The 26,834-nt window shown below is 36.7% G+C and overlaps 1 protein-coding gene across 2 annotated transcripts in view; it reads right to left on the bottom strand.

Moving 5' to 3' along the window:
- The window catches only part of DPYD (dihydropyrimidine dehydrogenase), a 343,167-nt gene that overhangs the window by 149,036 nt on the left and 167,297 nt on the right, over positions 1 to 26,834 (bottom strand). For both annotated transcript variants that reach the window (XM_071565407.1, XM_071565408.1), the window contains 2 exons: positions 22,257 to 22,441; positions 14,782 to 14,997 (listed from right to left, as the gene is read on the bottom strand). In XM_071565407.1, the coding sequence (XP_071421508.1) occupies positions 14,782 to 14,997; positions 22,257 to 22,441 (401 nt within the window). The remainder of the gene's footprint in view (positions 1 to 14,781; positions 14,998 to 22,256; positions 22,442 to 26,834) is intronic.

Below are 26,834 nucleotides of genomic sequence, written 5' to 3'. Positions count from 1 at the left end.
CCATTTGAAATACAGCTTCAATATTCAAAAAAATCAATAATTTAAACCACAGGTTGAACATTTTTACTGCTTCCACTGCAGACTGTCGTTTTTTGAAATGAAAATGCTAACGGCTCCAAAGGGGAAAGTTCTAGCCAGAAGAGATACATGTGTGCAGGCATGGATTGGCTAGAAATGCTGGTTTACTTTCCCTCCCCCAGTTAACGTTTACATAAGATGTCTTAAAATAAACAACTCTCATTTCCACTGCTTGGGAAAAAACCTCTGTTTTTCTTTGTTGCACTTGATGTTTCTATCGATGAGAGCTTAGTTATATCAAAATGCTTCACTGTAAACACGTGTGCTGAATGCAAATACTACCTCCTCAATTATGCTATTAAGTCATATTATTTTGAAACAGGCAGTAATGTTGCAGTTTTGAACACCAGCTAACACACAGCAAACTCTGGATTTATAGACAGAAAAGCAGCAATATAGGTGATGTTGTGTTCCAACATCTACATTAGAAACAGGAAGCAGTCCAGCACATCTTGTAAAAACCAAAGAAGGATGGATGGTCCACTGCCCATGATAGAGGCTCATCTAGGCAAAGAAGTGGCTGGCTAACAAAAGACTTCTTAAAAGACATGGAAAACACACAAGGAAGAAACCTGGTGGGAATGTGAACCCTTGAATGTAATTGAAGCAAGCTAGACACAGAGGATGTTAAGACACAGAATAAAGTCTCTCCTCTGCATGAATACAACTGTCAGACGCATTCTTAGCAGAGCTCGAAATCTGACACTCTCTTCTGTAAAAACTGTTACTTGTGGTAATTTAAACCTCATTAAAACCTTGCACTTTCTAGCATGTTTTTTAAATTGAGTTAAAGGAGGAATGCAAGAAACACACAAAAAACCACCTAAAAAGAAACAAAATAAACGTCACAAAGCAGAGCTTAGGTATCTAAAGGTATGCAACTCCCAGCATACACTAAGAACAATTTTTGTTATGGTAGCAAAGCATCATTTTTAGTACTGACAAGAGGGGCATAAGAAAGAAGTTATAAGATTTATGGTCTCTGGTTTATCGTTTTAATACTTTACTCTCAAGTATATTCTTACTTTCTCTTTCATATATTTTCAGAGTCTTCTCCAACAACAGTGTTCAAATGGAAAAGAAAATGTAAATTATATTATGAGACTAAAGTGGCTCAAGTAAAAAAAACTGTGTGTTTGGATATATACACTTATTGTAAAGATAAGATTCAGTTTGCACTTCCAGATTACATTTTCTTTGTCTAGAAAAAGAAATTATAATATACTCTTATGAATTTTCTGACTGATAGATTCGTTCAATATTAACTCAAGATAAATAGATATTTTTAGCAGAGTACAAGACAGTACAAAAGTATAGCCATTAAAAAAAAAAGTGACATTCAATGCATACTCCAAAAATTTGGACATGGACTCCCATATTCTGTTCTTCTTAAAGGCACAAAACAACTCTGGATATCAAATCATAAAATCTATAAACAGAAACAGAGAAATTAATTTGAGTTTAAATATACCCAGAGCGTAGGAAAACAAGATTTTGTTTATTTATGTGTTTGAGATCTGCATATCCCATCCATTCCAGGTACTCCTGTAGATTTAAAATATACCTCCTACATAAGAGCAGCAATGAAATGACCTTCTGAGAACACTCTTCTTGGCAGCAACATAAACTCAGACAGAATAATTAAAAAAACAGTAGCAACTAGAAATCCAATATTCATCCTCTCCTCAATTCTTGCAAAGTTAGGGAGGAAAAACAAGCTCCGCAAGTTTGTGCTGGAGTTAAGGGATTTAGGCTGTTACACATCACTCTTGGGCAAGAGCTCTAAGCATGTGCAACAACAGTGGTAGGTGAACTGCCAGCATCTCCTTCTGCTCCACCCCAGCCTACCCATACCAGTCAGTATGGGTTGGCACATCTTTAATTCCCTAATGAGGCACCTTATAGCATTCAAACCATGAAGTTTGTCACCACTGACAATACTGGGACAGATTTAAGACCCAGTCCCATATACCATGGACTGGTAGTAGGTTAATCTTGAAGTATAAAGCATGGATACTCATTGCAAAGCTTGTATTCAGAAAATAAAAGGGGTGTAGGCTTCTGACTCTTATCTGCTGCTGCAGCTACAGGCTGGAAAGGAACTACATCCCTGAGCCAGAAAGGATTGATAATTCTCTTGCTGTAGCCTCTGGATGTTTCCTCTAACGATCCCAGCACCACTCCTATCTTGTCTGCATTGACTTTTGCTCAGCATGCTCTCAACCATGCCCCAGTCTCCCACAAACACCGAACAATGCAATCAACTGCTCCAGCTAAATCAGCTGAGAGTTATAAAGCTGAGTTTCAATATATTGAAAACACTTCAATCAATGTCACTTTACTAAACCTTCTCTATGGCTTGATATACACATTAAATAAAAGGGTGCAAACAGGAACCCTCCTGAACTGCGCAGGGAGAGAACCGTCACAGGCAATAAACCTGAACATAACACTGACAACGCACTGACAGTATGTTCCTCTGACTGCATTGTTTAAGCATGAGGCTTGAAAATGAAGACACTTTGGGACGGAATGCGTTAGGGAAGTTCGGGAAACATTCTCATTTTTGATAGATTTCACAATAAAGCACAGATATATGATAAGATACAGCTACAACTGCATATGAAAAAAATGAGTATGGCTAAAAAAAGAAAGATTTCTAAAAAGAGTTGGTTGCTGATGTATTTAACAACAGCATCATTGCCATACAATTTTTATTACAGATTGTGATGTTGCAACAGGGCTTTACATACATTTACTATACTATGTGAATTACCAGAAACATGGTTTTTCATGTTTGTGTGATTTATTAAAACATAAATCATAATAGCATGTGCCAGATATTCCTTTTGAAGGATGTAATAAGGTAACAATTATCCTCTGAACTCCTTCCTTTGTCTTCAGAGAATTAAATGCATTAGAACATATCCATTTGCTGCCCCATGACAGAAAATGAAAGCAAGTGTGATGGTTGCACCGTATGCTTTCAGTTCCTGCAGTTGGCTGGTGAAGTGAGCTTTGTTCCCGAATGTGCTGTCAGAGACAAAAAGAATACTTCCTCCAACACTTTTAAGGAATAATCCTTAAAAACAGTAAGGAAAATTTAATTGAAGAGGTTTGTTTTGCATGTGTGTAAACGGATGTGGAAAAAACATACATGTAAATATCAAACGCAAATTTAAAATATATTTTATTTGAAAGAAGATTTTGTACATAAGGCCTCCCTATATTGTTTTTACTTGAATCAACGTATTACAACTTTTTCATTTTATGCAACAATTCAGAGGATCTGATGCAGGGGAATTATAGCATTTTCTTCTGTGCAAATTTATACAGAGAAGAAACATTACAAGTACTATTACAATCCCCCTCAGAGAAGGTTTAAGGCCTTTCAGATCAGCCTGTGAGTATTTGGAGTCCTTTGTCTGATGACTGGCATACTGAGAATGTTTAGTGTATCATGATTTTGCTCAATTATTTTTGAAGGAAAAATCATAAGCAAAAATTCATAATATAGAGGATGTTACATAAAGGCATTATTAACTGTGCAGGCACAGAAGAGTAGAAGCAGCAATATCAGAGGATAAAAATGGCCTTATTAATTCTAACAAGGTATAATTTACTCTCTCAAATTTTGATTTTTTAAAAAAAAAAAAACATCTATTCCTACGGGAGAAGAAACAACAGTTTTCATCAGCAATTCTGATCTGGAAATCACTTCATCTTCCTTTTTTCTTCCAGGAAGACCCTGTGCCCATGCTACATACTGCAAATGCTGGGAAGTAAAAAGATGGGAACTCTGAAGCAAATATAATTTCCAAGAATCAAAGTGAATATTAAGTTTCACTTTTCTAAGTGAGATCGTGACATTCATAACAAATAAACACACATACGCACACACTTTCTTTGGCTTAGCTCATGATATACAAGAGAGCTGATTTTCTTCTTAGATTTGGCAGATACATAACTTAAAATTAAATCACGACATCACATGAAAACCCAATCCCGTGTTGTCTTATTCTGATTCTGTGGGAAACACATTTGTAATTAACTTAAGGAAAGTTCACGTATCATGTCATTTTACTGAACAAAAAATTTAATTGGTGCTTTACTGAATTTGGTGTCTGTATTCCTGTACTGTCCAGGTTCTCTCTGTTTAATATTCCTGACTTTGGGCCAGAATCTGGAATCTAGATACTTCTATTAATCATATTATAGTAATGCATAGTCCATACACATTTTATTCAGAGCACTATTATGACCTGCTTATACTCTGTCACACCCAGGGATGGACACAATGCCGACTAAATCGGATTCAGAATACCACATATGCTGGTTATGATGGCCAGCAAGCATCCTTATTAACAAGTATACTTTTTCAACATCACCATATACATCCTGGGAAGCGCTATCATTTTGTGACTCCACCAAACAGAACACAATATTTACTTCCATGATCAAATCACACAGTTAGGTGAAGTACTTAACATGAGAATTTTCGTACTCTATCTAAAGTTCAGACTGACTAAAAATATAAGAGCATGTCTCTTCTTTTCTAATATTACAGGCTTATTTTATTTACAGCTTCCAGTAGCTTTCAGCTGAATTCCTTGTTGTGCTCGCTGCCTCGTAGCTGGAGAAGGCTAACAAACCCCTCCGTGTTCACATGACAACCTTTGTGCAAATGCATCCTTATTCTGTCATCTACTGGCAGCGTCGCTTCCCAGGCATGTTCTCTGCCAGTCCTTACCAGTTTGCCAATTACACAAGCTGCTTCCCAGACATCAGACAAAAATTCCATGAGACTGCTGTGCGAGTGTACCCTAATTAACCATCAGCTTAATTAGACAATTTACTGTGTAATTAGCAGGCAATTAGTCAACACCTCTCAGATCTTATTGACTGCTGTGACAGCCTTCCTTAGTCTACACATTCCCATACGCTTCCACAACCATGATCCCAGCCCTATCCTGTACAACAACGACCCTTGCAAGGGAAGGGAAATCATATTACATAACAAGGGAAGAGGGAGAAAAATCAATATATAGTCTGTTCATTTATTGAACTGTGTTCTAGCCAAGACTTTCTTTTTTCTCTGAGAAGGTCAGCTGCTAACAAAGAAGCATCCATCTATAACATTAGCTGACATCTTTTTCTTTTGTAATATGGTTTAGGAGTTTTATTTTTTTAAAACTCTTACATTGCACCAAATTATCAAAGAAGTCAGGTAAGCAGATGTTAAGGAAAAAATAATTTTTAAAATTACTAACATATAGAGGTTTAAATACATTGTCAAGAAGAGTGAAAAGGTGCTGGTACCTGCTTTCAAAACCTATAGATATAATTGTAATTAACTGCTTCATAGTCCACAGTGCACCAGGAAAGCCAAAATAGATTACTTTAAAGCATAAAAAGTCAATACTCAATAATAATTCAATAGCATTAGAGTAATTCAGAAGAAATAATTAATTTTTGAAGTAGTACCAAGTCCTCCATACAAACCTAAAGTTGTATGCCCTTATGATATAGGATGCAAGAAGTTACAATTAAAGACTATCATAATATGGATATTAAGGGAATATTAAATATGTGTGTTTCTATTTCCTTTTTCTATAGACCAAAAATTGTTTGCAATTAGTAGTGATGTGAGCTTTTTGGATAATAATCCCAAAGTTCATGGCATGGATATACTTGTCTTCTCCTAAAATTAACTCTAGAAGAATTATTCATAAAAATCCTACATTTCCTGAATCCCATAAAACCACAGCCTGTATTACAGTAAAAAAATTTAGATAATTATATATCTCAAGTAATGATAAGAAATGCTACTTAGAATACACTCACATACATATTTGGATTAGTAATAGGTATTTAACGTAAGAACCTGTAAGGTTTTTTAAACATATGGGACTTCATTCTGCTTTTGCAACAACGTCAATCAGGAGTAAATGCAATTATTTCACCATGAGATTCAAAGACCAGCTCTTTATTTTCTTAATTTATTTTGCAGGCAAATCGGATGTTAAACACAGCCTTACCAGTTTCATTTACCAAGTGGGAACTTGAGGCCTGAGATAACTTGAGCATTTAAGAGAAGTGTATTGCTTTTACATGGATGCTACACTCATAAAACCAAAAATTCCTTGAAAAGTGATTAAGCTAAAACCCTATAAACCTGTGTGGAAACATGCCAGTTCAGAGCTAGTTGCATCATTTCAGCTAATGTCTGCAAACTTCTTAACACGACCTACACACCCACCACCACGTACATGTTTGGTATCGGCCTAGGAGTGTCAGTGCAGAGTCAATTTAGGACCACATTTCTGCAAACATGTTGCAAGCAGGAATCTTGGGGCAAGAGCTGCTGCATGAGATGCTTCAGTGCTCTTCAGCTTGTCTTGATGCAGAGGACAAAGCAGTCATCCAACAGCAGGGCTGCCATTTAATGCGCACAGCTGAAGCAAGAAACAACCAGCCAGTGCCCAGGACAGGAGGCATGGTCTGGATTGCTGCTGGAAGCAGGTCTTCTTCCCCAATACATCTGCAGCCTTATAATGTTAGTGGGCAGAGGTGGTGTCCCAAGGTGCCACCTAGACTTCTACAGAAGGCAACATTTGACCACAGCAATGAATGCAGACCTCAGCAAAGATGCTGAACTGTAAATTAGACCAGCTGAAGCATGAAGGCCACTTTTCCTTTATTACATTTTAGTATCTCAGTAGGCCTACTAAAGTCTGGATTGTGTTCTGGATTATTTTTATAATTAAAATGTGGAAATGAGGAAAAAACCCAAACTCCGACACATGCACTTAACCAAATGGGGAGAGGTGAAAAAAGCCGAGACTTGTCAGAAGGGAAATTTCTGAATTCTATACAGACAGAACAAAGATTTCATTTTTTCTTGAATGTCTGTCATTAGCTACTAAAGTACATCATCAAAATTCCAAAAACTAAATGACTTTATGTCACTTACACTAAGAAAACTAAAAAAAATGTTCAATATGGTCTTAATGCCGTGATTACCTGAGATAGGTGTGTTTGAAATATGACTATTAAGAAAAATATATTATGACTTTTTCTAATAAATTATAAAATACATAAGTGCCACTTAAGCAAGTTATATGCAGTTGGTTGGCACAATACTTAAAGGCTTGCAACAAATCTGAATTGAAAATGGAACAAGTGTGAAAATTCTAAATATCAGAATTATACTTGGCAATTTCTATCCTACATTCAAACTGCTTTCTTAGCTGAATTCCTTTTGGACACAAAATTATGTGAGGCATTGCCAAGATTACCAACAAACTTCCAAGGACATACAAAACAACTACAGAAGAGTGTAGCTGAATGATATATTACACAAGTATGTTACATATTTGCTTTTTAGATCCTGTTTATTCAGAATGTGATATTCAAAAATGTCGAATACTTCAGATACAGCCAACAGAAGCTGCAGATCCTCAGCAGTTTTGGAAATTCATGCATGTGTGCTTTCCTTGGTTCTCTGTGATAAATACTTGCAGGTATTTTCAGAAGAATGAGGTAAATAAAGCAAAGTCAGTAAAGAGTAAAGCAGCTTCTTCAACATAAAAAGAAATACCATTCTGATTTTTAACCAGTGGAAAATTTGCATCCATTTTGTTTGACTGATTGGCTAAATAGTTGCACTATGAATAGATATTCCATCCCCTCTTAAGTACTGGTCACTACCAGAACAGCACATATTGTGCTGAGCAGGAAAGAACACTCCTACTTTTAGCAGCTATTTTTTATAGAAAGGCATATGTATTAAAATCCTCAGTGTTGCAATCTTTACACTCTTCCAAATTACAGTGAAATTGCTTTTCAGTTATGCCAATCTAAATGCACTCTGAGTTTCTTTAAAATATGCAAGTTTTCAGATTAGACAATACCTTAAAGACTGATTTACAAGTGTTCTATACAAAAACTGCCTAAAATATTCAAGCTCAAGGTTTTAATGGTCAAATTTACACTTCTTATATGTACTCTTGCTACACTGTTTTAAACCACTGACCTCAGCAGAGAAAGACAGGAAAAAGAAACCATCTCTAAATATGGCGTAAAAAATCCCCAGATGAACAAAATGGAATCCTTAGACAGTTATATCACTGAGAATCCTGGAGCCTATAAAGAACCAGTTTTGCAAATATATCTAGTTTTACCTTTGATGGCCAGCTTCTTGCCAGCTCAAAGACCCTATGGAACTTGTGCCACAAGCTCAAGGCATAAGGCATAAAAGTTACAGACAAGGTCACTCTGCTCCACAAGGGTGAATGGTGGGAAAACAGATAACATAGAAACAACATTGCTGATCCTCTGTTTGTAAAAATCTGTCCTTTAGCACAGATTAGGTTTACTGACTCCATGGTCAACACCTCTGCATGACAGATCCCTCTTTGCCTTCCACTGATGAATTGTCCCATTGTGGTCCATGCCTTGAGATAACAGACTTCTCCACGAGAGTCTCTGTACTAAAGACAGACTCTCACTGCAGAAGTGTAGTGATTCTGTGATGTTTAATGCTACAGGAAGAGTGGGACTAAATATTCACCCAGAGGTTTAATTTTTATCATGAAACTCTAAGTTTAATTTCCAAAGTAGTAAAGAAAATTACAAAGAGGGACTTTTTACAGATTGTTGTTAAACTCTTGCTTTAAAAATGAAGTTCGTTATCTTCAGCATTCAGAATTCATTGGCCAAAATAACCAGTCTTACTGATGGTAAAAACAGAGTTTTAAATGGTCCAAAGTGCCTCACTTGCAAACTTGCCGGTGTCAAGAGGCATTCCTGCAACAATTTAGAGGCATCATACATCTACTTAGTGCAGACTTCAGCTCTGGAAGGAAAGGACTTGGCTTATCAATATTGACTTGGTTAGAGCTCTCAGTCCTGGAATCTTTGGCCCCTCTTTCACTGTGTTCAAGCTGTGCTACATCTTTCCACCCTGGGAGTCCTCCAGGGTGAAGATGGTCCAAACCCTGACATCACCAAGTGTATGTAAAAGAATAGTTAAATGCAGTCCTTTCCAGTTTCTCAGACAGTAATTTTGAAGCTTCTGAAGTTATTTACATCTAAAGAAGTCTCCAGCCTTCTTTATACTGGGTCAGGGATAGCACACAATTAAGTAGGGGTGAGATCCGGTTCTTAAGTTGAACATATCAGAGAAACACTTTTTCTTGGGAAAAAAGGAGGAAAATCTGTTTTGCTGCTACTTAATCAGATTTACAGAACTATTTGTTCCTTTTCTGTAGCCAAATAACGCATTTTCTGAAAAAAAAAACCTCAAGTAAAAATACAATGGCATAACTGCGGCATTTTAAAAAACAATAATTACATTCTATAGCATTTCCCTAGCATAGTCTTTTACCTCCCCTGATAAACTTTGCTGATTTTATGCACTGATCTAAAAATGTAAAAATTGTGAAACAATAAAGCAGACATTTCTCATTAAAATTCTTTCAGAGGTATGGGACAAAATGAGGGACATAAAAAACTGCTTAAATTCTAAACCAAATAATAGTAATTTTAACATTCTTAAACCCCCAAAAACCCTTAAGAGTTCTTTGTGCTAAGGAATCCTGTAAAATGACCATTTTTCTGTTCAAAAACATAGTTAATAAAAGTTGTCTGATGCTATTTAGTAGAAAGGCAAACAGTCCTTTTTATATTTGACATTAACAATCTGATCATTTGTCTCCCCAAAGAAAGCCCATACAGCTTTCATACAGACCACACAATAAAGAATAGTAATATTTCTGTTTACTGAGATATCAACTGGCATTTCGTTGCAAGTCAATGGTCTATCTTTGCTACAGCATACTAGACCTCAATCTGGCATCTACAAATGTCAAGAGTATAAAAAAAATTATAGGATGAAAATTAAAAGCATATTCTAAATTTCTAAAAACTAAACAAAGTTCACCTAGACATATTTGCTGCAGAAATCAGGACAATATTCAGCTGTCAATCTTGAAAAACAATGAGTGAGCAATGCTGTCAGTAGGACAGGATAATAACATTTCAAGCAGATGTTCAGGCGGGGCTCTAATTCTCACTGAACTCCCTTGGTAAGCATTTAATTTCTTTATCATATGCAAGCTAGGCAAATTGTACTTCATCAAAACTGTATTGTGAAATATTAATATTTCATATTATAGCAAAACTCCATAGAATAACCTTTGTCATATTAAGAATATCAGAATTTCAAATGTCATGGTTCTGCATTTTAATGCATCTTAAATAGCTTTTTGGCTTGGCACCATAAATTATAACTAGTTTAATCTAAATTACTGTGCTGTAATATCATACAAAAATATACATTTTGTAATACAGAAATACTTCTGTGAAATACTAATGTTATGGAAAACAATGCTTCATTGTACCATGATTTTTTCACCACTTTCAATTATGAAGCGAGGTGCACACTGTGCAAATGTACAGTGGGAGAACTAGCTGGAACCAGAATATGTACACTGTAATAACAGCACAGAGAAATGTGATATCCTTGACAAATCAATTAATTCTCTACTAGTACTGGGTTTTATTTAGACATAGTTCGCAAATTATATTGTAAAACTTACATCTGTGAACTGCATAAACATATATTATGGCTAGAAAGTTTCCTCTGCTATGGTTTAGCTCAAATTTAATCTAGTTTTAATTGTAGCTTTGTTTTTAAAATCAGCCATGCAACTTGTTCCATATATAATGAAAAAAAATTAAAGATTAAAAATGAAGTTAGTCTGCATGTTGACTTCTGCTGGTTCTCATAATAAAGGCAACTGTTTCCACATTATTGAAAGCGACAGCATCACAAATCAATGCATGTCACAACAAAATAAAGACAGATGAATCTGATTAATCAGAATTAAATTTTAGAAGTGAAGGAAGCATCTAAAAATCAAAGCAAACATTTCTGCTAATCCAGTTGGTTTTTTCCTCTCTCTAAACAGCCCATGCCATAGAGTGAGAGAACAACAAAGCCTGAATTCAGCAGATAGAAACCTAACTTCTGCTATAAATTTCTCCATGTGGTATTGAGTATGGTACACTTCATATAACCTCTGACTTATTTTGATAGTATGTTTATACAAACTTTCTTGTTACAGGTTTTAATATAAATTTTGTATACTTAACAATATTCACTACTAAATTCTAAGTAAATAAACCATCTCAGTATAACATTTCTACTAAAAACCTTCCACTCACAGCTATTTGTTTAATTAAAGCAGTATCTCTCATTCTGCACATACTTTTCTCTAAAAGAGTTAATAATTGATATTCACTTTTTTTCTGTGGACTGTATGATATGAAGCTCCCTCATTTCCTTTCATTAGCTAGCAAACCATTAGCTAGAGAATTTACACATAATATGTTGCTGGACAAAGTTATCTGAATAAGACACAAATACTATGTGAACCAACAGAGCAATGAGCTATTGATCCTGCAGTCAAAAAGAGAAGACATGAATATAGAAAAAGGTGTGTGAAAGGACACTTTTATTCTGCTACCATTTGTCTTTCCTAGTGATAAGTCCATTTTGAAAGCAGTTATTCTCATTTCTGGAAGACATCAAATCTACTTGATATTGAAGCACCTATGGCAAGATGTTTAATTTAGTAAATAAAATCCTACAAGTCCCTATCTCCCTCAGATACCTATAGACACACTTAGGCACAGTACCCTATAATTATTATTTGCATTATTCTATAATATCCAATACCTTCTAAAATATTTAGAGTGCAGTATATTTAGAGGTGTAAGTATTCTGAAGGAAATTTAGCTATTTTTCATGTTATTTTACTTTTATGTTTTAACAATAGTACCATAGTATGCAACAACAAACTTTTGCTGAATCACTTGCGGTTGAAATCCTCACCCTACAAACAGAAAATGCTACACAGGCTGTCATGAAGATAATTACACAGCAAAGTATGTGAGGGTTTAAAAAGCAAGTGAGCACGGCATGACACAGTGCACTCTGTGCTAACTCCCTCTGTGGCAGCAAGTGAAGTTTTCAAGGTGAAGCCATGACAGAGGAGGATGGGAAATACTAGGGGAGTAAACTATGGTCCATAGGCTAGAACTCCAGCACTGCTACCCAACAGTTCCTCTAAACAAGGCAGTAAGACCTCTCATAGGTGGCAAGGATCCCTAGACTAGTGTTTTAGAAGAGCTTTGTGCTAGAGGATAAAAGAGGGAAAAGGAGAAGTAGTTCATAAGAAATAAATTCTTATGAAAATCCCAGCTTACTAGCCTGAGTCCTTCTTACTTCTGTCATTGGATCTCCTTCTTCCAAGGTTTATCATGCTTTTCTCTCTGACCTTACCCCATTCTACAGTAGTTAATGTATGGAAATTTGTGGTTGGGCTGTATATGCTTTTCACCAGCTATATGTCACTCAAATTTAGCCTGGATCAGTCACTTTTGCTGAAGTGCCAAAGGATGCCCATGGTAAGTAGGGAAGTCAATTGTTTCCCTTCTCAGTGTCCAAATATAGTGACAAAATCAGTCATTGGCTCAGGAAAAGGGAGAATTTCTCCTGCTGCTAAATTCCCTATTGCCACATAAGCAGTTTAACACTCAGCATTTAACTATTGCAAATAAGAAGGAAGCCCAGAAGTTAAGCCTTGGACAGATAAAATGAGGAGACAAGAGGGATGAACACAGAATCCCAGCTGTATCACATACAATCAATGCCGAAGCAGAGGAGCTTCAGCTGCCAAAAACTGTGTCCTAGCAAGCTCCCAGAAGCTCTTCCAGTCTTGGGAATGGTACTGTCTGAGGAGCAGCTTCTCCTCCTCTTCCCACCAACTCTTCAGGCTTAGACCAGGAAATCTTTTATCCTGATCTGACTATGCAGTTTGCTGTGACTAGCTCGGCATGAAGGTCAGTCTGAAACCTCTACTTCCACTGATACCACAGCCCAGTGAGAGCATTCTACTCCCTGCTGAACATCACACAAGATCTATGTCTACATAATCAGAAGATAAGTTAAAAAAAATTTAGCATGTAATACCAACCTATAATATTCCAAACTCTCTACAAACAACTTGCTCCAGCATTAGTCAACAAGAGCAGTCTTTCTGTAATACTCTGTTCACATAAGAATGCTGTATTTCATTGAGCTTATCTTCCCATTGGAAATAGTTATTTTTGTAGCATTAAGTGCCACATTATTATGATAAATAAAAGAAATTCTATTTGTACAGCACCTCTCAGACAAGCATCTCAAACCATGTTACAAGTACTAAGGCTTAACACCTGTGGACAGTGCACTACCAGGAAGAGTACAGTATTGGAAAAACTGAGGAACACTTGGACGGGACACAGTCCTACTACACACAGCAACACATGATTCAAGAATTTAGGCAGCATGAAGGACTACTGCCTTTTACAGAATATTGGAAGGAAGCTCACCTAGAAATAACAATCACTGAATTAGAGTTCACCTAAAGCACTTTTCTGAACCTATTAACTTAAAAAAAAGAACACCTGCAGTATTTTGCATCTTATTGCAACAAATACTAAAAAACCCTGAAATATCTCCATCCAAGTCACAACTCCAGAGCATGGCATACAGTGGAACACTTTGCAGTCACCATTTGAGAAATGACTCAGAGTCTGATGCTTAGTGGAGTACCAGCATCACTTCCTACAACATGCGTGTCTTTTCTCCTGAACTCCCACCCAAGCTGGAAATCAGCCTGCCTCTGTTTAGCTCATGAGATGCACAGTAATCAATGTACAGTCTAGCAGGACTGCAAGCATACCAGCGATAATACTGATAAATGAATAAATCTCAGGACTTGCTATGGGTTGCCTGTAGCCTAGGCACTGAACAATCACAGCTGACAGTATGTTATACATGTAAGTCAGATTTAAACACACTTGAATGACATTTAGGTCCTAAAAAGTGGTTTAATAAGAAGCCCTGTGAAGTAGATTGGACCTCAGCTGCAATCCAGAGGAACACTTACCTCCTTAGGGCTATTTCAGGTGACAGCAGAAGGCAGCCTGTCATATTTTACAGCATGCTGTAGCAATACAGTGCTTTGTTCTTAGACCTTTCCCATATTAGAAGCCCTCCTGCTATAGTTAATTTACCTGTGGTACTTACCCATGTAAAGGTGGCAGAGGAACAAATCCAGCTTTTTCTCTTCCGCTAAGGTCTCCATCCATCACTACACTTGTATATCCCATCTCTGAGCCAGTAATAAAAGACCCTTGCTTCTAAATTAATCTCAAAAGCTTTCTTCAGCCCACACTACTGTTTGTCACTGGTTGACAATATGTTGTAATTATTCACACTGTTACTCAGGCCTATGTCCAAGAATTTGCCTTTGCTCTTCTTCCTTCACTGCAATACTTTTAAAAAAGGATTCTTACATTTAATAGTTGGCTAATATTAAAAGGTGTGGGAATAAAAGGGAAGGATGCAACAACAAATAAAACCAGAAATTGTGTCACTGCACTGTTGAAACCTTCTCAACTAGTCGAACTAAACAATGTATCATGGATGATCTTGGAGGTCTTTTCCAACCCAATCGATTCTACGATTCTATGTCCTTGTCTGCTATCTTTATGCTAGCTGGATCCAAGAGTGTCATTCCCAAAGACAGATTTTTTCAAATATACAAAGAAATGGTTACATGTTAAATGTGCTCTAAAATATTTCTTTACCTTATCCAGAGAGAATGTTTTAGTGACAGCAAAGCCCCATCCAGCTTCAAATGCTCTTCGAATCATTGAAGAACTAGTAGCAGGAGTTGCACTGGCGAGGCCAAAAGGATTTGGAAACTTCAGTCCAGCCATTTCTACACTGATATCTACTAAATCAATAGGAGTATAGAAGAGTGGTAGTTCTGGAACTGTAGAAACTGCAACACCATATAAGGACTGCAAAAACAAAACAAAAGTCACAGTATTTTTTGCTGATTAATTTTCATTTAATATATTATTAACCCTGATAAAAGAGTAATTAATTTATAATAACGCAAAGCTTAAGTATTTTATTATGTGTTCAGGTCTACAAATCAGTAAAACATGCAAATACTTACATAAATAACATTTTTTGCCCAAATAGTATTCATGCGGAAATACTATGCTATGCTGGAAATAATTAAATAACAGTAACAACAACAACAAAGAAACTGCTATTTTACGTCCTTTATTGATAGCCTGGTTCAGTTCAAAGGTTTGTTCAGTCACTCTCAACAGCCAGCTCTGTTCTCTACAGTAGCCAGCATTGGCGAGATTGAAAAAATCCTACAGTATGCAGACAGATTCTTTCTAGTTTTCTTCCCAGGTGCCAATCTAAAGTGTAGAGATTTGTGAAAAATGAGGAAAGGTATCATGTGGAGGATCAGTCAGCCCTAGTTCAAGGTATTTTGAACCTTTGCACCATTCCCCTGCCCTTTTAAAGATTTTATATAGCTTTCACATCAGCATACCTAACAATTTATGCAAAATTATTATTAGGTTTATACTTAATTGCGTTAGTATGAATACTTCAAGATTGACAAAGGTTAGACTCTGATTTGGAATCAAAGAACATCATACACCTTATGGCTGTGCCACCGCAATCACTTTTGTTTTCATTTTAAAGACAGTCTTATCTCAGTCAGTGAAAAGATTTCCATTTATATGTTGCATCTAATACTATAAAAATTGTAGAGAGAAAGTCTTTTTCCATGTATGGATACTGGACATCATCCTAATCAGGCTGTGGTGGGGAGAATTTAAATCTTTGCTCACTCAGATGGTTGACTCAATAAAATCACAAAGAAATAAAGAAGAAATTTCCAGCACAGAGAAGCCCTACACCATCTGTGTTCCTAACAAGTCACAGTTAACATCACAGCACTTTCTTCTATCCTTAAAAAGAATATTTCTTCAGCAGGACAAAAAGAACCACTACTCAAGGTGTGAGGAAGATTTTCTGTAAAAGTAAAACCTCACCCATTTACAAATTGCTACCTTTGGGAGTTTTGTTTTTTTGTTTTTTTTTAAGGAACTTCATTAACCCATTTTTACCTGTGAAAATTAATAAGCACTTATGGGATGAGGAGTTTTTTGTTTGCTTAGTGCTTTTTGTTTCCTACATTGGTTCAAAATCTGAGAATTCACATGCCTGTTTGGATTTTGGATTGCCTTGATTTCCATCTCACTGTTCTGATCCCAGATCTTTCATTCTTCAGAGAGGGTACATTTGGGGGCCAAATTTTCTGATGGCTTAAAAGTTCTGAAAGTAGTGGAATTGTCCCAGCCTGAAAGATGTAAACCTGAATGGGTCCCTAATGGCAAACATTTTGAGAAAAGCTAATTTTTAAAGATCCCAACTCTTGGGACCAAAGTCAGTACAGTCTCAAGACCTCTCTCAGGTAGCAGCCAATGCAGTTAGTTACACTTCATAAAAAGCCAAACATACCCCCATTTCTTCCATTCTAAGTGCTCACTGCTTCCTCTGTGTCATACTCCATGAGACTACCTTTCAACACCAGGAGAATCTGAGTTCTTAGAATACCAAACAGACTGGCATTCTACATCTCAAAAACTTTTGTTAACTGGCAAATAAAAAAGACAATCAAAAAGTACTTCTTTACTACTTTGAGTTCATCTTTTTAACCTTTTTTTTAGTTTTTCTGAACTAATATTCCAACTGCAGAATGTTGTTTGCAATGTCAAAACAGATCACCCTGGATCACACAGCTGAGACTAAAACATTTTTAAAATGCTAGCACACTTTTTGTCTTCTGCATAGCTCAACGTATGGGGAAATCTGATGAAATCAACACAGATATATTAAATTCTTCCAAAAAACTCTTTGATTTTGATTCTGTAAGAATAACAGCAAATAAAGACTTAAGTGTTTGGTAAGCTCCACTCTATGCACACATGTGAGCAATAAACCTAATTTGTCAGTTTGAATTCATTTGCTATCCAGAATTGTTCAAATGTTCTCTGTGAATGTATTTCAGACTGTCGATTGCTTATAAACTATTCATAGCTTGTACAACTGTAAATATTGATTGCTATAGACAAATAGGGAGGCAGTGCTGAACATGCAGCTTAAGTTCCATTAAAACTCTAATAGTAGTTCTTACTTAAAATGAGAGTTCCTTGAAAGTGATTCTTAATGGGCTTTCTGTGGTAAAATAGAGCACAAATTCTATACAAGACAGAAAGAGAGGGGAGGAAAAAAAGGTACACCAGAGCAGTGAAAGACTTTTGATCCATGTGGTTGAAAACATCTATGCAAAACTTGCCTTGCCTCCTGGATTCCATCATTCAAACTAGTCATAAGCCACTTCCCAAACTAGCGTAGAGGCCCAGTTTTCATGCCTTACTTCCCTTTGAAAGAGCAAAACCAAAACCAATCCACCCAGACGCACTCAGGTCCCACAAAATGTGCCTAATGGTTTGTTAATGATGAAGTGACCCAGGTGGAGGTGGCAGGGGGAGGATTACAAGAAGTTTCAACAGAATAAACCAAGTATTTAAAAACACACAGGGGCAGGATGCAGCTGAAGGGTCAGTAGCCAGTGGCAATACATCTTTGCAGATTTATCTCCCTTCTTCCTATCACTTCATTTTTTGCTCTATTTATTTTTTGCTGGTTTTTCCTTTCAGCACAATTCCTATAAAAATAAATAAATTTACTAAGCCTTGATGCGTTATTTTCTACAAAGCAAAACTTTTAGCAAATCAAAATGTTATACAGCTTCCTGAAAGTAAAATCATCTTTACAATGAAGGATTTCTCTGACACTGCACAAACAAATAGGAAAAGAAAGCCTGCAGGCAAGGGTTTATTTATAATAACTCTTCCCTTGATTTTTAGTACTAGAGGACAAAAAGTGTGACCCGTTCTTCCTCTAATTTGATGCCAACCACCTGAGTTAACAATATTGCAGGTACTTGTTTCAATCATGGCAATTTTTTGGATACTGGAACAGGGAGGTGAAAAATCCCCAGGACGTTGCAGACAATGGCCATACCTTACCCTATCCAGGATTCGCCCAGAGGCAAAAGCACATGGTTTGCAGTGCAGAGCTAAGAGACAGGAACTCAGCTTTAAACCTGATACAATTTTTGACATTAATTTTCTTTAGATGAAGAAAATTCTTAACCAGAGAGATATGGACTAACTCCATTTCCTGGCCTTTAACAAAGATAGACTGTGAAAGCAAGTAGTTGTATTACTGTTATTTTTCATAGAGAGCTCTCTCCACAAATGCCACTGCCTGGAAGAGTTTTCCTGAATACTTTCATCTCGCTCCTGCTTTCTCTGTTTTCAAGTCTGATCTTAAAACATGTCTTTTCTCCCTTGCTTCTTCTAGCCTCTCTCCAATTATCTGTTATTTAACTTTGTGGTAAATATATTTATGTCATTTCAGACAATCTCTGAATGGCTGTGGTTGGAAGGGATGCGTGAGGACCACTTAGACCAATATCCTTGCTCAAAGCAGGGTCAACCAGAGCAGGTTGCTCAGGGTGCTGTCCAGTTTGACAGAGATTTTCTAAGCTCCTTACTGGTTTTCTGTTTCTGTAACAGCCACACTGCTTACCCAGAGGCAAGCAACTACAATATCAGGTGTCCTGCTCTTGCCTTTACTCCCACTATTTTGCAAATGCTACTTTGTTACTTGTCTGCATGCCAGTGTCTCCTTCGTTGTTCTAGCTAAACAAAAGGACATTCATTTTTTTTCCCATGGTTATCCTGAAAAGAAACAGATGACATAACTAACAGCTTCAAATACAAGCTTCCTGGGAACCACTAACTCTGGTAGTGATTATGAAGTAACATACATTCATGCATGCTCAAGAAATACATAAGAATGGTCAACCTTCATAAAGAATCAACAACTATATTCTTCAGATACAAAGCCCATATGTTTTCTGACAGCACAGGTAAAGAAAAAACAGCAAATACACAATAATGTTTCTAAATAACACAGTGATGTGCTCAAAATTCATATTGAATAGTGTCGTAGTGAAGAGCAATTTATATCAATTCAGAGCCAGACCTCTGTTCTTTAAGTGTATCCACATACATTTCAGTCTAGAAAAAGTATTAAGAAAACCGACAACACTGGGGGGAGATTATAGTAAAGAAAAAATAAGTTTAAATAAAAGAAAACTTATTGTGAACCAGAGTAGAAAAGTCACTTTTAAAGAGGGATTTTAGTGAGAAGAAGATGGCAGCTTGACTGCCACATATGGGAAAACAGTCTACAGGTAAGTGTATGAATACAGTAAGAGTAAAGCATTAAGGCTGGTACAGTCATCCAGGAAGAAAATACTGGAAGCTGTCTTTGCTCTCAAGGCAGGCATAGAAAATTAGAGGTTAGTTCTGCAATAATTTTGAATTACCCTGAATATAACTATTACACTTTTAAGTCCATTCACAGATCAAAAATAAATGAATGGTAACTGAGGCATAGAAGAGAATAGCAGCCTGTACTGCCTCTGCACAAGATCATAAAGTCACTGTTGGACAAAAGTGAAGGCCATTGCAATCCCCAAAGTAAATAAATCATTAGGATTATTTTATGGAAATTTTTACATCATTCATGGAATAACAAAAGAAGGTTGAATCATATGAAAATGTTAAGAGTAGTAGATGGTTTCATGAATTGGGCTGATTCTGTTTGGATCTCAAAGTCTTGCAAGGACGACAGACTACTTTTTCTAACAGGTTCTACTACAACTATCCTTAGTTAGGCTTTGACCGGTCATGTTTATAGAAACTAACCTGACACAGCTGCAGGCAACAATTTCTGAGATGAACCTATGCCTCATATAGTGGGAGGAATATGTTAAGAGGCAGGAGATATTTAGGCAACTAATGATGGAAAGTTTCCAACATAAGAGCAGCCAAGAAGCTTCTGTAAATAACTCCCAGTTTTGAACATAAGGCATTTCTGCTGGAGAGTCCTTGAGTCTGGATCTCACGCTTTACTTGACCACGTGCCAGAGCTTGCAATGACTGGAGTTTCAGGGCACATATCAGGCCCATCTGTTCACTTAGCCTTTTGCCTGGAGTAGGTTGAGATACAAGCGGTGTGCTGTTCAAACAGTGCATTCTGCAAGTAGTCAGGATGGTGGGTTTGAGTTTCAGTCTTTGACATGGTCTTGGATTGGTTGAAAACCCCTGTGGAATAGTTTTATTTTGGTGAAGATTGATTGCATTATTTATAGATTCTGGTGCTGAGATAGCTAGTGATTTTGGAAATGGCTACCTATTCCTGTAATGGAGATATAGATGCTATCAATGCACTTATTTAAAATTTAATGTGTACTCACTTTAGACCCTGAGATCACAGGACAGTTGCCTGCCTTAGAATCTCACAGCTGAGAGAAAAAGAAAGCAGTGTATAAGGGTGTTTTTTCATTTGTTTCAGATGTTTCCAGAACACAGAGCTGTGAACCAAACACATGCACACACACGTGCACAAAGGCACACACACAAGTGGCACAGATCTATCCCTATAAACATCAGGGTAATATAATCCTTCTCTTATCCTTCTCTAAACACTTCTTTAAAAAACAAACTCTCCTCCAGTCACTAAAATTTCTACGAGGTTCAAACATTGGTGAAGTAAATTGCCAAATTACAGCACTCTGCACCACAGCAACCAGATTTTATAAGGGCTGCACATCCAAATAAATGCCCTTGGGCAACCCATTCATCTAACAGCTGGAAAGGTGACACTTGACATTTGGAAACTTTCCTGTGAAGATTGCTGTAAGGCTTTTCCATTAGCTTCCTGGTGAGACTGTAAGGTTGAATAAGCTGCCTTGAAACCTGCAAAGGGTAACGGAAATGCTCTAACATCACAAGTCTGCTGGATTTAAAATTCTAATTCTCAAGCCATGACTATTCAGATTTTTTCCAAAGTATTAAATACATTACAGAGGGGGAGGAAAAAAAACAAGCTTTGAGGAGAAAGCAAAATGATAATGGAGGAATTTAAGTGATGCCCATATTTCTAGAGGTTGACTAAGGAGACAAAAAGGAGGAAATGGCCTCTCTCCCCCTATCATGGTTACCCAAATTCATTGTGCACTGAAAAATTAAGCAAGCAGGTCAGGGATTTAAGATGTTTCACACTCAGCATTTTCAGAGGGTCTAAGAAGGCAGGACACAAACAGTGCTTTAGAACAAGTGAGAAAAAAGATGCACAGATATTAACAACAAGCTTTCAGTTGAAGTATTTTTAGGAAGTGAAATCAGACCCCAACAGCATGAAATTGCACAAACATGCAATCAGAGAGGCTTTGAGCAGATGGATGGGGGAGAAAGACATCGAGCTGTTACAGTCCCAACTTCAGTTGTTCAAATCTCTTTATGTGGGAGAATGAATCACGTATTGTGTTTCTAAAAGTTTCCTGCACTATGAACACACTTTTGTCAACTGTTTCTCCATATAGAGGCTGTGTCTCTGTTTCAGAAGGTTCCTCTGCAGCTGCTCTAGACTTTGTACTCTTTCTTTTTTTTTCTTTCTTTTCTATTGGGGCAGAAGTGCTCAGTCAGCAGCATGCAAGGAGAACCAAAAGGGAGCATGTAGTTACCAGGTTTTTCAAGTCTGTACCTCTTAAACTCCTATTTCTCAGGTAAATTCTCCCTTGCATTATTTTCCTCTGTGCATTGAGTGTTTGCCATGCTTTTGTATCCATTTTAACAGTTTCATCAGAGCAAACTTTTGTTCCCATGTAGATAACCTGAGCATTTTTTAAACTTCCCCAGGTAATAACATTGGCAGTATTTAGTTTTACTTTATGCTCTATTAGAAAATCTTACTTCTTAATACTTATGGGCTCACTTCTTTTCCCCAATCACCCAATTAGGACTTCTACTTGCAGCGTCTATTGTGCAGGGAGGCTTGCAATCCTTGAGTGGAATTCAGAGCTGGGGCCAAGAAAATGTTGCTTTGATAAGATAATGTTAAGATAATGTAAGAAAGCTGGGTTCATCTGTCCAAACTCAAGTACATGATCCAAGTTGAATGAATCTGTAATGTTCTAATCGCCAGATAATCTGGGTATTAGTTTCCCAAAACTTCTATATTTAATCAAAACAACAATGAAATTAATTTTAAGTATGTAAAGGCAGATAGAAATAGGAAAGAGAAAAATACTTCTTAAAAAAATCACCTGTATGTATCTGTGCATGTACCAGGAAGCTTGTTTTCCATCATTTACTGATTCCACCGTAGTGTTAGCAAGACCACCAATGTCACCTCCTGCAAAAACCCAGGGTTCACTTGTTTGCATAGTTTCTGGATCTACTTCAGGAAGACCCCATCTGTTAAACTTTATAGGTGCCATGGCTTCTCTGACTGTAATTACAGTGAATGACAAATATGTTAATAGAAGAAAGAAAAAACTGTTACTAAAATCCGTCAAATATACACTGACAAGAATTACAAAATGTGATTCCAAAAAACATATCTTTCAATAAAGTCAAAAACCATCCTGACTAAATATTTAAACTGAGAACATCCTGGAAGAAAGGCTCACTTCAAACTTGTTATGTATATTAAGAATAAAACCATAAAACACAATCAAAATTAAATGCTTACAAGAAGACAATATATTTTTTATCTTTTCTCCTGCAACTTCTGATTTTTTTCAGAGCATGCATTAAGAGATCTTAATATTTTTCATGCTTTTAGTAAACAGCATATATAGGCATTCTGCACATGAAATATTATCATCTTGCAAAATAATGTAGATGTGAAAACAACAAAAAAATTTTATCCTGCATGATATTGTTTAAATGTCATTAAATACACATAAATGCTCAGAAAAAATACTCTTGCTCTATATTAACATTTTAAAATTATTATAATCACAAAGCACTTCAAAGTAGCTTCATTAAGAGAATCATGTTTTCAATAATATTTTTAGAAAATGTTGATGGCATATATCAAAATAGAGGGAGTTATATAGCTTTGTCTACAGGCACAGAAGATTCTGCAATAAAATGCAGCTTAAAATTGCAATGTCCCTCAGGGACATACCCCTGGCAGATGTACATTGCCAAGGTCAATTAAGCTGATGCAGTTGCACTGTCATACATGTAAAAGAGAAACCTGCCAGTTTAAGACAAAAATATTTCCCCAATACAAAGGGCAACGTCCCAGTATTGTCCCAGCCCTCGCCTCAGCACACAGCGTGCTTCAAACACATCCTTCTTGCACATCCTAGTGATGAGATTTTCTTCCAAGGCTCTGTATCTCCCTTCACCTTCAAATCAAGTATTAGAGGTGTATTCCAGAGTGGGGGCTGTGTATAATTGGGGCAAAATAATTACACAGGAAGCAAAGCACAAACACTGTCACCTTCTCGTCCTACCAACAATCTCCTCACCCTTGGAATTTACAAACATATATATGCAGGACTTACATCCAAAGTGATTTTTTGCAACTTGTTCAGAAGCCAGAGTCACAGAAGACAGTTCTAAGCTCAAAGACTGTAGCAGATTTCCTACCAGAAGTATTTAATCTATCTGCAAGACCTATTGCTAGCACACTCTCTCCCACCAAAACCCCAAGAAAACGTTTCCTCTAAAAATGTTTAAATTACCGAACGTTCGAATGAAACACAGTCTTCAGACTGAGACATTTTTCAGTCTGAAAAATAAGGTTTTTGGTTTGTTTAGGTTGGGCTTTTTTTTTTCTTTTAAGAAAAGCATTGCTAATGGCTGATAGCAGTTTTATTAAAAATGCTTCAGTAATAATTATGAATCAATACATTAACTTTTGGGTTGTGTCTCAGACTGCCTCTGCTTCAAGATAGCTTTTGATCATCTTATATTTGTCATATATAGGCTAACATATTGCATACAGTGGTACCATCTCGGTATGTGGTCTAGACAGTTCTCACAAGCTAAATACATACAGGCTTGTAAAGACATGTTTGGAAAAAACACAGAGGAAAACTTGGTACTGCAGGATTTGGTATTGAGGATTTAACAGACAACTTCTGTTTCTCTGAGACAGGACTGAGCTACAGTAAAGGTGTTAAAAGACAACATGCTGTTGAAGAGGCAGTTTTTCAGAAGAAATGATGTAGAACTAAAAGTTCTAACTACCTATTTCATCTTGTGGAAAAATAGGGTATTACCTCTGTTATCCTGGATCTATTACATTTCTCAAACCTATCTTTGAATTGCTTTGTGCTAAAATAGCTGTCTGGACATAATTATACCAAAAGCTTTTTGAGTGCAAAGAATGCTCCACATATCTTCACCTGAAACATTTCTCCAGGGCCTGGGGATTTGTCTGCCTGAACAGTATTTTTAAAACTGGGAAAGAACATTTCCCTAGTGGCAAGGTTGACATGGTATCCAGCAGCTATTTCTTTCTGTCATTTTTAAAATCTCTAAGATTTAGGTTATGTTAAAATAAGGGCACGATTTAAAAGCATTTATATAGGAGTTCCTAATATCCTCACAATTTGTATCTGGCAGCCAGTGCAACTGTGAGGCTGAAGGGACCACCTCCTAGGCCACCTGCAGAAAGAAGGGGAGAACTGTGGTCTTCACAGAGGGAAGTCCCTTCTTTGCCCCTGCAAGGGGTGAGAGAGAGTCTAAGAGCCAAACCTGAGCTTGAACTATCAGCTCTCTGAATTGGCAATTGACACTGAACACTAACAAACTAGATATGTAATGTTTTTGTTGGTGCATGAGCTGTGAGAGGGGTAAACAGTGCCTTTTAAAACTGCACACTCACAGCCTTCAAAGTTTAAAACTAACGTAGCTTTTCTCTTGAAAATTCAATCTACAATCTCTTGTTTGTGTTTCCCTTCCTCCATAGCTTGGCAAGATATTATATATCATTTGAAAAGATCTTTCTGGATGAAAGACAACATACAATTTAATTACTCTAGTGCTATCAAGTGATGCTAACACAAATAACACAAACAAAAGGACAGTGCTGAATATATATTTCAAATTTGTTATATTCACAGAGCAAACAAACACAAGAGGAAACGCAGCAGCAAATTATTGCATTTGCAAAAACAATATTAAAATATAAGTGAATACAGAAAAAATATTTTAATTAACAAACCAAATCAAATGGAAAAGATTCCTCAAATAAAGCTTTAAAAGTGAGTCTGTGTGTGTTTGACTGCCATGACTAATTATGCATCCATGTAATGTGTGTTCAATTTGGGCTTATTTAAATAGCAGAAATGCTCATTAGCTGCAGTATATCTGTGAAGCTTCAATAAACAGTTTAATGGTTTTTATGTTTAACCAATTTCATAAGTTCCTGTAATTTTAGCTTTAGTAGCTCATTAATGTTATTTTTGATATCCATCTTACAGAATTCCTTTAAAGTGAATAGTAGCATTACTTCAGAAAAATACAAATATACTGTAACTTTCTTAATCTAAAATGTATAACTACAACTGTCACATGCACTAGCAGACTGATTAACTGCTGACAATGCCCAGTCTAAATGCCCAGCAAATACAGGAAGGCACAATCGTGCTTCCCTCATTCTATACCTCACGAGTGTACTGAGTCAGGATTAAAGAGTGGTTTGACTGGATAAAGCTGGGTCCAGTTATTCTGGGAGGGGATCCTGCTTCAAGCTGGTACTGACTGTTTACTGCCTGTCACCAGCAAGCAAATGTGTACTGAAGTCTACCAGCTGAAAGAGCAGGATTTGTGCTCTAAGTTAGCAGGGCTTTAGAAGTCATCGTGAAGCCACTTCTGGATATTAGAAATTTCAGAGTGTGGAACTGCTGCACTCAAACTCATTCAGTAAACCTACTTGTGGAGAAAAAGCCTATTCCAAACGACTCAGCAGGAAAACTCCTACCTATTTCAATAGGAATCTTTTTAATCTATATAAATTGCAGTTTTACATAACCATATTTTTACAAATCTGCTGACTAAAAGCCTATTCTTTTGGTGTGAGGCAGATGCTGTGCTACCAGGGGAGATGCCAGGTCGCCCGCCTTGGCATTCCCAGCTGGGGTATTCACAGCCTCTCTGCCTCCCCCTACTCTTTCATTATATAGTCAAGGCTTCAGTACTTTGAGGTTGAAGTTACCTAGTTGTCTGAGAAGGCTGTAGGAAGAAACTCAACTCCCCTTCCAGGTTCTGGAAGCCCTGGTTTCTGTGCCATTTGAAGTACTATAATTTTGCAAAGAAAAACTAAAATCTTTTTCACTTATGAGGTCAGAGCTCTGCAAACTTTTACCCTTTTTCCCTAGAAAATGCTTCTCAAACTGTAGAAATAAATATTAAGTATGAATGGGTTAAGTAATAAAATTGTAAACAACTTGGGTAAAGTCATCCTTGGTGTACATTGAACTATTCTAGAGGACCAGTAAGCCTTCTGGTGTTTGTTTCTGCAGTTTCCAAGCAAGATGACAGCTGTACTAAAAGTAAAACATCTGAGAGTTGTGACTGATTCCCAGAATTGCAAAATAGAATTTTGCCCCTCAGTCATGATGTAATAGTTAGCTACTACCACATGTTTCATAAAATAGATTTTGTTTCACAAATAATATTTCTGAGTTTTCTTAGAAAGGTGGTATTTGGAGTTTGCTTGGGTATTTTTGCATTTCTCTTTTTTGCCTCTCCAGGCAAATAAAATAGACATTATCATGCTACGAGTCAGTGTTCTGATACATAAGAATACTTCTTCTTTACTGTTGCCTGATAGACAGAGTATAAAACTAAGTTACATTGCCAGTTCCCTTTCCTGCCTT

The sequence above is a fragment of the Pithys albifrons genome, chromosome 10 (genome assembly GCF_047495875.1).
Source record: "Pithys albifrons albifrons isolate INPA30051 chromosome 10, PitAlb_v1, whole genome shotgun sequence".
Classification (NCBI taxonomy): domain Eukaryota; kingdom Metazoa; phylum Chordata; class Aves; order Passeriformes; family Thamnophilidae; genus Pithys; species Pithys albifrons.
Note: the sequence above shows the minus strand (reverse complement) of the source record. Positions and strands in the feature narration are given on the sequence as shown.